Below are 11,320 nucleotides of genomic sequence, written 5' to 3'. Positions count from 1 at the left end.
AGGACTGGAAGCCTTCGTTTCTCAGCAACGAAGAATTCACCCAGCTGATGTTGGAGGTGAACATGCTTGCATACCTTTCCTAATTCTGTCTAGCAGTCACGGAAATGCCCATGTGCCTAGAATAAAGCATCATCTGCAGATCCAGAAGAGGAGGTTTCAGGTACTGCTGTATCTGACCATCAAGCAGAGCTGTCACTGGGACAAGGGGTTAAGAGTCCCTACATGTTGCTTTTCTCTCTCAATTGTGCTGTTGCTCCGCAGCCTGCAAAGCTGCCCAGGGGCTCCCAAGAAATGCAATCCAGGGTAGAGATGCAAATCACAGGTTGTATTCTATTTTTACAAGCAAAGGGGAGGAAAAGGGCATGTGGCAGTTTTTCTCCTGTTCTTGGAAGGCATTATTATTATTATCTAGTATTTATGCATGACTAGCACCTAAGAAGCAACAAACAGTGTCATGTCCTTCTAGTGCTAGGTGCTGTACAAGCAGATAAAACCTGACAGCTCCTCTTGGTTTGATACAGTTAATACTTCCACTCTAATGATTATCAAGGCCCTTATCAAACACTTTTTATTCTATCAGGGAGTAGGGTTATTTTGCGATGATAGTTTTAAAATTACCTTTAAATTATACCATAGGTGCTTTTAACGCTAGATGGGATTTGAAGAGAGGTGACTCAATGGCATTTATGTAGGTTCAAGATGAAATGCAAATGAGCTGTTAAAATGTATTTTTCTCTCTCAGGAACAGCTAGAACCTTCTCTCTCAAGGATCTTATCCCATACCAAATACATGGAGGTTTCCTGCCTCACAGTGTCCTTTGAGGACAAGCTTCTCCCACAAATGATACGAATGTGGGGTATGATCCAGGCATGTGGCAGGCAGGGAGGGTGCTAAGGAGTAGCTTGACATGCCAAGGGGTGGCACGAAGCCACCCAGGGCATGTTAACTGGCCCCCAGGGGTTGGTGGTCCTTCAGCCATCACAGTTCATCGTGTTGAGACTCCCCTGGTCCTGCGTTACGAGATGCTTTGCTCCCATTGCACTGACAACCGCCCATTCCCACCTCAGTGCGCAGGAACTTAATGTACATAACTCCTTCAGTCTGCACTGAAATATTTCCTTGGGACAGCAATAAATTGGTAGTTGTCTTGACTGCCTGGGCCTTTGTTGATTCTATTTGTATGCCACACAATTTTAGATTAAAACAATTGCTTTTAGTTTCCCAGCTTATAAATCACTTTCTTGCTACTGTGATTTTCCATGCCCTTCAAGATAACACTGGGTATTGGGATGTCCTGTTGAGCCAGCTGTTCATCATTTTCTTCTTTTTTGCCTTCCTACTAATCTTATTAACATTTGGACAAGATTGCTTGAAGTTTTTCCCGTCCTGTTATTAAAAGATGGGAAGGGTTTTTCCAAGCAGTGATTCAAAATAATCAGAGCATAATTGACTGTGGTAATACATCAGCTTTACTGAAAATGGCCTTTTCTTACCCCATTGAAAAGGCTGTCATCAAATTACATAGGAGTGGGTATTAGGCTCTGTTTGTCCATTAGGACTGCTGCAGTACTGAAATCTTTGTAGATATGCCCTCTTAATGTTGAAAGAACCAGTTGTGAGTAAATAAAATCAGAATTATGTATGCATACATTAGCTTCAGTTTACCACAAAATTCTGATGAGTCACTTTGTATAATCTGCATTGTATATGAAATAAAGACTTTGTTTTTAAAAACCCAACAACCTTCACCATAGTAACATGCACAATCCGGTTCCCTAGTAAAACCACTGCTCTCTTCTGCGGGTTAATAGCTACCATGCTTTTTTAGAAAACAGCTTGAATGTACTATACTAAAGAAAAACATATTCTCTGTGCTTAGATTAACAAAATCAAACTAACTATAGCAGCTGGAGGGTTTTCAGAGATGCTAAACACACGCTCTTCTACTGGGATATGAGTTATTGACCTGCTTTTCAAAGGATTGTAGCACCAGAAGATTCCCATTGACTTAAATAGTTGTGGGCGCACAGCATTCTCTGGGAAAAGGAACATATGTTTGTGCCTTTATTCAAGGGTTTGTGTTTTCTTTTTTTTTCTTTTTTTTTTTTTTTAATTTCTATTTTAATTTTTTAAAAACAATTAGCATTTTCCAGTGTTCTCAGAATTCTTTCCCTTATTGAAGTCAGCAGGGGGGAAGGATGTGTTGCAGCTCACAGGATCAACTGCTAGTCTGGCTTGGGGGTATTCCTGGCTTTGCAGTAAGGTTTTGTAATGCTGTGCCACTGTGACCAGGCTGTTTGCAGTACACCTGTCTCCTGACCAGGTATTGCCTCCAGAGTATAGTCAAACTCTGCTTTGATGCAGTCATGCTTGCAGGGGCTGTTTGGCACAAAGACTGCAGGCAACACCAACTCCAGATCACCAGCGAGCTGACAGGGAGGGCCCAAACCTGCTCCACTTGAAGGCATTGAAAGCTTCACTAGTGACTCCCTAATTACAATGGAAAGGTTTTAATATAGCCTCTGAGCACCTGCTTTTGACTCTTCATTTTTGGGAGGGTTCTGCTCATAGTAGGTTGCTTTAGATCTGGATGTCTACTTGTATTTAACTTTGAGCAAGATTTAGCACAAAACTTTGCAGCTCAGACTAAAGAAAGTAATTCTGAAGGTGAAATTGCTCCTGTGCAGAGAATGGAGATAAGGCTGACATTTTCCTTCAGTCCTTGGAGTGAAGGTAGTTACCGCAAGGTGGGACTAAAGTGAGGAAAAGCCCTGAAGAAGGGTGAATTTCTCTTCGAATGAGTAATCTAATATCATGACCTTTCAAATAAATCACTCAATTAAAACTCAGGCTAAGGATTATTTGATCGTTTGCATTGCTCTTACTTACATGAAAGCCCAGTAAAATACAAAGTTACATTAATACAAACTGAGATTTATGGGATTTGCAGAGAAGTACCATTTTGAGATAGGGCAGCATCCTTTCATCGTCCTTTGATATTTACTCAGAGCTCAAATGTTCATTTTAGTAACTTCCAAGGAATCCGGTCTTAGTCATTTTGCATTATTAAAATGTGTGATTAATTTAAAAACCGAGACATGAAATGTTCCTGTGAACCCTTTGTTGCTTCAATAGTAGGTTTTACTAGACTACAAAGAGTGTTATAAATGTTAAATCAGACTGTGAAATCAGAGAGTTACTGTTCTGCAACTCAAGATAGCATTCCTACAACTTGATAGCAATATGGTGCTGAAGTCAAACTGTTTTGATCAACATGCAATGACACACCCTGTTTCCACCCCTCATTCCTATTAAAGCACTTGTCTGTTTCCCTTAGGCATTAGATGGCTTCATTATAGCAGTAACCACAGGTGGAAGCATCATCTACGTGTCTGACAGCATCACACCTCTTCTAGGGCATTTACCGGTGAGTAATTCTGGCATTGGCTTTTCTACTACACATCGTAGGATCAGGCCCTGGGTGTTTTGTTGTTATTTTAGAAACAGATGTAAAAAGGTGGCGGTGGGGTGTTGTTTTCCTAAAAATACACTGAGGGGGTTTGTCCTTGTATTGTGTTGGTCGCTGCTGTTGATCAGCTCTTGCCTCTCTTCATCTGATTCATACCCATCAGGTTTTTGTTGCTATGAGGCATTTCGGCTTGAATGGAAAAAGCTCTGTGGGAATCCTGTGGCCAGAGGAGGGACAGGGTGACCTGGCTGATCTTTTCCATCTCTGATTTCTCAGCTAGCAGAGAGTAGCACCACTGGCAGCCTGGCAAGGAGCTTGCTGAGGGCCTCATTCTGCTCCCAGGGAGGTAAAGGACAAAACCCCCACTGAATTCAGAAGAGTGGGAGTCAGTTGCCCCTGCAGCTCCACTGTGCTTTCCCAAGGGGAGTGCACCCGGCTCCCAGGAAGTGCTGGTGGAGCCAATACTCAGCACTGGGGTCCTGCATGTAGGGCTTGTTTTATCTATGGGCTGCTGGATCTTGTTGTGGGAGACGCTCCCGCGTGCACTGGTTTGGGCTGGAAGAGAGACTGCTCCAAACCCTGCTCCTGTTGCTAAGGCTGCTCTAGGAGAAATGGCACAATAATTAAGGATTAATCCTCGCGCTCATTTTTAGAAGCTTGGTCTCAAATAAATACATGCCCAGGAGAAAAAAAAAAATAGCTGCCAAATCATTATTGTACCACATACCCCACACACACACCATCTTCTTAGGAAAATTACAATTCTTTTCCTCTTGTTTACTTTTTCACAAAATACATGTTATGTTTTCCACCCAGACAAATGTATTTCACACACCCTACCTTGCTGTAATATGAACAAAATTTATTTTCTTCTGAGACGAAAGGGACTTGATGAAAGGCGGCAGCTCGTGGTAAATGCAAGGATATTGCTATGCAACAACAGATTGGACTGAATCTAGCTATTTCAGTTTTCTTTAATCCTCAACAGTTGAGAAAAGCAGTAGTTGACTATTTTCTGACATTTGCCTTTACTTCAGAGGCAGATACAGGGGCTGTCCTGCATAGGCTGTTGGTTCTTCATGCACTTACTGATTCCTATGGTGTTTTTTCTTTTTCATGATCTGGAGTTTTTAATGCTATCCCTTCCAAATACTGATTCTTAATGGAAATGGGAGATTGGCTGTGGGGAAGTATTGCTCTTCAGGAAGACCCATTTCAGACCCTGTGCCTAAAACCTTAAACCTTATCTGAACATGGGTGGATTCAGGTTCATAATTCCTGAGTTGGACCATCAGTGACTCAGTTGGTTTTGCCTCCCAAAGTCATGCCTTGGGTGATAATCTTTGCCCAAAACAAGAACAAGGATGACTACCATTTTTATTCACACAGAAGCTGCACACAGTAGCCCACGGGACCAACCTGCTGAGGCTGGAGGTGGAGCAGAAGTTGCCACATACCTTCCTGGAACTGATGGAGGGATAACAGTTAACATTTACCCCACTAGTCCATGCATGTGGAGGGACTGGATGCATCCCAGAGACCACAACTGAACAAGCACTGACTGCCCAAGGTTGGCAAATCACTATAGCCACGGGCAGGGGCCCAGCTGAGTGTGCAGTTAGGTGCACACTAGGAATTTGAGTCCCATGCTGCCCTTTCCACATGTCTTTTTAAATTTTAAAACTGATCAGAGTACTATCTGGAAAGTCTATATGGCTTATTTTGTTTACCTCCAAGATCTATTTGTAAGCTAAATTCAGTCATTGTTTGAGGGACAAAATACCAATTCTTTCTCCTCTGTGACTGTGGAGAAAAAAATAATCTGCAAATCTGCTTTGAGCACTGAAAGGGAAGCAAAACTGGGCAGAAGGCTGAGCAGGGGTCTCTGAGGGCCCCTATCAAGAAATCTGATGTATTTTCTTTCATTAAAATCATGAAAGACTCTGGTGCTGAGAACAGATATATTCAATTCTCTTTAATACAGCTTCCCTAAGTTCCATGAAGCATTTTCAAACTCAAACTTCCTCTGTTGTATTTCTAAATAGTATGTTATTACAAGATCCAGAGGTTCGTTGGTGTAAAGTGAGGTTTATCTCACATGGTAAGACTGACTATAGTTGAAGTGAAGTGAACTCCTGGAAATCTCGACATAACTCATAGCATTTGCCAGTCAGATGGCACTCTATGACCCCAAGGCTATCCAGTCTCTGGGGGAGTGTCCTGTCCCATCATGCCTGCTTTGCCTAGTGAAACAGCTAAACACAGGAAGCAGAGTGATTACTTCCAACCTACAGGAGGAGATGCAGCTTTCTCAGGGACGTTGCCTGTCCACTGTCTCAGGCAGAAGGTGCTGCACCTGCTCACAGACCAAAAGGGTGGTGTCCATCTCACCCAGCTTTAGTTCTGCAGCCAAGTGATCCATGCTTGGCACCTGCCCACATGATGGTCCACAAGGATTGTTGGGGAGGTGGCTCTGCAAAGGCAGGAGGTCCCTGGCAGGGCTGACCTCCTGGGCTGGCTCTTTCTGCCCAGGGGCGCCCCAGCGAAGCTCAGGCAGCTCCTCTGCTGTGTTGGGCACTTAAGTTAAATGTCAAGGTGTAAAAGTCCAGGATATCATAGCATCTTAGAGAGCACAAAAGCTATGTATCCTGTGTTGCTGCTACAGGGTGGCAATGGATACCAGTGCAGGATATACAGGTTGATACAGGTGCCAAATTCCAGCACAGAAGAGGAGAGCTATCTGTTATTTTTTCAGTCGATGGGAAAGAAGCCCGTCTCATTTGCAGCCTTCCATCTCCCCATTCCTCTAATGACCATGTTTGCTCATTTGCCCTGCATTTTTTTCCTCTGCAGCAAGAATAACCACAAAACCCAAAACTATGAAATGGTGAGAAAGGAGCTCCATTTTGGAGTACAGCTGTTCTGTTGGAGGTGCACAGATGTTTTAGCTATGCATCAAATGATTGCAGAACTTGTTTAGAATGGACCAGCATTAGCATATGCAAAGGTGCTGTTTCTTTGCCTGTCATAGCTATCCGGGATCAATACTCCTAAATTTCTGTTTATGGGATTCATAGATTCAAAGGCACAGAGTAGGTTCCCAGCTTAGCAGCATAAATACTCATTAACATAGTTAATCTAACCACTCTATCCGCAGTCACTGTAATGTATCTTTTATCAGCTTTGTCTGTCTCACTCAGCAGTGTTTTGTGGCTGTGTCTGCCAGTGGGGCAAAACTGCCCACTGCAGAATAATTAGCCAAAGCTGCAAACTGTTCCCCTCCAACCGATACACTTTTGTATGTGGTGACCAGAGTTTGTCTGTATGTTTGGTCACCTTCTTGCCGTGGCACCAGATGTCTGCTCTTTGGGTCTGGTGCAGAATTAGCTCTCAATAGCTTGCCTGGCCTAACATTTCCTACAGCTCCAGCAAGACTACGAAGTATTTGCTTCCTTCTCTCTGTTTGACCTTTTGATGCATTCTTGATTGACATACTGATTCAAGAACATTGTTGGAGAACATGCGAGGTCCGCCTGTTCTGTTCCTCCACTGCTTTACTGGGGTGCCTGAGTTCTGCAGGATGCAGGAGTTGGGAAATCTCATTATTTTTTTCAAGCACATTAAAAATAAAAAAAGTAGATATTTCCTAACAGCAAAGATGAAAACCAAATATTCAATTCTGGATACGTATGGTACCTGATGTAGGCAAAAAATATAAATTAATGAACAGCTGGTGCTCAGGGCAGGAGATTGCTCTGAGGGGTGTGTGGAAAAAAAGTATCTGGCAGCTCCAACCATAGGTGTAGTCGCAGGCCTCTGCAGCTATCACCTTCAACAGAAACAGCATTGCAGAACTGATAATAGGTTTTGAATGAGAGCTTGGTCACAGTATGGAGACAAAAGATGGTAGGTACATCCTCAGGTCAGTGAAGCAGCAATAGTGGAGTTTGAAGAGTGGTGACAGCTCACATCTAGTCCTGCTACAGTTACTGCTGAGTGTATGTGAGATTAATTAACCTCCATGAGACTTCTGTGAGACTGGTAGATAAGTATCATTATCTACCATTTACAGGTAGAAATGGAACAAGAAGGAAAAATTACTTTTCTGAAATTGTACCATAAGCCTTGAACAGGACAGTTTCCCATCACACAATCACAGAATCACACATAATCTTAGGGGTTGGAAGGGACCTCGAAAGATCATCTAGTCCAACCCCCCCTACCAGAGCAGGATCACCCAGAGCACATCAAACAGAAACATGTCCAGGCAGGTTTTGAATGTCTCCAGCCAAGGAGACTCCACATCCTCTCTGGGCAGCCTGTTCCAGTGCTCTGTCACTCTCACAGTAAAGAAGTTTTTTCTCATGTTTACACAGAACCTCCTGTGTTCCAGTTTGCACCCATTGCCCCTTGTCAGTCGCTCTTTCTTCATATATCCAAAATTACATGAGCAATGTACTATAGTTTGTATCAATATAAACGCAGTGCATGTTTATAGATATGTATGCATGTGTATTAAAATATATATATACATTATATAAACATAATTATGTTTATATAATGTATATATATTTATGCCTTTATATATATAAAAACTTAATCATATACTATATCAATAGAATGCATATTAATAAGGTATACATGAAAGTCACAAAAATAATTTTCAAATATTCTGCACAAAAGGATTATTCAAATTATGAGCACATGTAATAAATACTTATAACTGAATAATCTAAAGTGATATATTATTGCATCAAGATAAATGTATAAGGTGTAGCACTCTGATTTTCAACCTGTACTGGATACATTTTGCTCCTATGAACAGAATTCCACACAGAACAGCAGGCATGGGTTGAAAGCAGAGGGAAACTGAAGTGCAGTCTTACATAAATACATAAATAAATTATGATGATTAATAACGTGCCAATCTCATACAGGGCTAACACATTTTCAGCATGACTATACAGTCTGATAGCAGCTGCTCTGATGACACATGAAGCTGTGTCAGTGTGCCAGCTCAGCCCAAGGTAGTCTCAAGTGGGATGGATGTAAGTCAATGCCATTAGAGGGTCAGTTTATCTCAGGACTTCCTTTCAGATACACTTTTTTAGAACCTGGCCCAGCCATGGCCTTTTGCACAAATGTGTCTTCTCTTTCCATTCCCAAATCTCAGTACCTAAATTTTGGATGGATTTCAGGTTCATGCCAGTTAACCATGGCATACACCTGTACATGCAGCCCATGGCTGGCCAGAGGGCTTATGTCAGTGGCACCATGAAGTTCCCCTCCCTGGGGCTGACTATTACTGCTGCAAAGAGATGCCCTTCTTCCCTTGTCCCTGCTCCCACCTGCCAGGATACAGGGGTACCAGTGGCTGCCACTCTGATGTTACTTCCCAGGAGCTGAGTGGGTGCCCCCAGGGAGGGGCCGGGGCTGAGACTGACCCAGCTCTCAGGGCCAGTGGCCCAGGGTGACTCTCAGTCCCACTAGTCAGGGCTTGCCAGGGAGAGCAGCAGTTCCAGTGATCCACAACAGGCCTGTGCAAGGAGCGGGTGAGCGGTGTGGGGAGCCAGACACCCATCTTTCAACTCGCTCCCAGGTCTCGTCATTCTGTTGTAAGGACATAACTGATGCATCTGATGGTCTCTGAGAAAGGTTAGAGGAGAATCACTGAGTGCTGAGAATTAGGATGAGAACTGGCCCACGGAGAACTGATCACTTGGTTTGCCCAGCAGTTTCCCCCCTGTTTTAGTTGACTCCTGTCAACTACCACAGACTTTTATCCACATTGCTGGGCTTCTCTGCAAGTGTTGCTCGTCATGATACTTCTGTTTTTCTCACAGGTTCTTTTTCTTTGCAGTGTGATGTCTTGGATCAGAATTTGTTAAATTTCCTCCCAGAACAAGAACATTCAGAAATTTATAAGATCTTATCTTCTTGTATGCTTATGACAGATTCTGCCTCATCGGATTACCTAAAAAGTAAGTTTTATTTTATCTTTCCCAGTAAATTAAAAATCATGGGCAGGATAAATTTTTTGTCTCTGAAAGAGTTTTTTTTATGTGATGTGCAATATAAAACTTAGGTTCATAGCCTTTTAAAAAGATCTTGCCACCTGGAATGACCCTTTGGTTCTATTTTTAAATGAAACTCATTGCCTTTATTTTACTAGGCTAAGACTACTTGCAGTTATGTTAATTATTAAATATCGTATCTTTTGAGACAGCTAAGGAAAATAGGTTAGCCAGTGGAAACCCAGAGTTCCTGAGACAAACCACATCTTAATTGATACCTCTCAGCCTGTTCAAGCAAGATGCTGTTCAGAGATACGCTATTGTCACATACCTTTCATTTGCATTACAGTTGAAAAGTATCTGTAACAATAATTGTAATTCTTTTTCAAATTGAATTTTGTTTTTGTTAGAAGTGCTTCTACTTACCTCATCCTTATTCATTCGAGGACATGAAACGTAGGGAACCAGAAAACACACAATAACTGAAGACATACAGCTGCTTAATCCACTGTAGATACAAAACCTGCAGCTGATAACTAATATGCCAAAGTTAATTTAATCGATATTTTGAGGTAATTAGGCATGGTTTTCTAACAGTAGATGTACGACAGTTGTGAGTTGTGAAAAGCCTAAGTAGAGAAAAACCTATAAATGGAGGATCTGATTCTCTCCCTTGCTACACTGATGCTATGGCAGTGTAACTCCTGTGAGGAGGGTGGTGTAAGAGAAAGGCGAGTTACTCTAGAAGGCTGTCCCTGGGCTGCAGGCAGACAGTGCTGGGCAACCTGCATCCCTGCAAGGTGGTTCCTTGCAGAGGCTCTGATCCTGCAATATATAACACATCAGTGTATAGAACTCTAGGCTGCTCTCGTGCTGCCAGTTGCAAGATTGGGGTTGGAAGACACCATTGGTTGTGTTTAGCTTAAATAGTATATTTATGTCTTCTTCTTCTTCTTTTAACAATCCAGCTGACAATGAACTAGAGTTTTATTGTCATCTTCTGAGAGGAAGTTTGAACCCAAAGGAATTTCCAACATATGAATACATAAAATTTGTAGGAAATTTTCGGTCTTACAGCAATGGTAAGCTTTAATTGTTGTATAAATGTTACTTTAGCTGTGTAAAATAAAATATAAGTATTGCTCCATTGAACAAGACAGGCTTTTAACTGAAAGGACTATTTTTAACATTATGGGGTAAATTTTGCTTCACATGGATGACACAGCTGATTAGCAGTAGCTGGACGAATACCTACAAAGAGTGAAATTGTACTGGTTGCTGTGTTACTGCCCTTCATTTGTTAGCAGTGGTCCTGGACTCTGGGTAAGTTTAATAATGACAGGTTCAGAGGAGGGTTTGTTTGTGCTCACTAATACCGTGTGCTAAGACTCTACCTATTTGCTAAATAATACACTTGCTACCTTATCTGCTGGCTTACATGAAAAACAAATTTTGTGCCAGAGCTCATAATCTGCCAAACCTGCCCTCTCACCCTTCTCTGCAAAATTTTGGGTGGACTCTGGGTAAGTTTAATAATGACAGGTTCAGAGGAGGGTTTGTTTGTGCTCACTAATACCGTGTGCTAAGACTCTACCTATTTGCTAAATAATACACTTGCTACCTTATCTGCTGGCTTACATGAAAAACAAATTTTGTGCCAGAGCTCATAATCTGCCAAACCTGCCCTCTCACCCTTCTCTGCAAAATTTTGGGTGGCCTGCACCCACTGCCTCTCACCGTGGTTAGGGGACTCCTGCCACTGGCATCTGAGTGGCTGAGAACACTCCCACCCGCCTCCCCCTCCAGCTGCCATTTTTCATTCCCCCCCACCACAGC

The 11,320-nt window shown here is 42.4% G+C and overlaps 1 protein-coding gene across 1 annotated transcript in view; it reads left to right on the top strand.

Moving 5' to 3' along the window:
* The window catches only part of NPAS2 (neuronal PAS domain protein 2), a 58,037-nt gene that overhangs the window by 9,512 nt on the left and 37,205 nt on the right, over positions 1-11,320 (top strand). Inside the window, exons 4-7 of the mRNA XM_010001436.1 lie at positions 1-56; positions 3,339-3,428; positions 9,331-9,451; positions 10,453-10,566. Of these exons, the coding sequence (XP_009999738.1) occupies positions 1-56; positions 3,339-3,428; positions 9,331-9,451; positions 10,453-10,566 (381 nt within the window). The remainder of the gene's footprint in view (positions 57-3,338; positions 3,429-9,330; positions 9,452-10,452; positions 10,567-11,320) is intronic.

This window comes from Chaetura pelagica, unplaced genomic scaffold (genome assembly GCF_000747805.2).
Source record: "Chaetura pelagica isolate M959 unplaced genomic scaffold, ChaPel_1.0 scaffold377, whole genome shotgun sequence".
NCBI lineage: Eukaryota > Metazoa > Chordata > Aves > Apodiformes > Apodidae > Chaetura > Chaetura pelagica.
The sequence above is the reverse complement of the archived record's forward strand: the minus strand, read 5'-3'. Positions and strand labels throughout refer to the sequence as shown.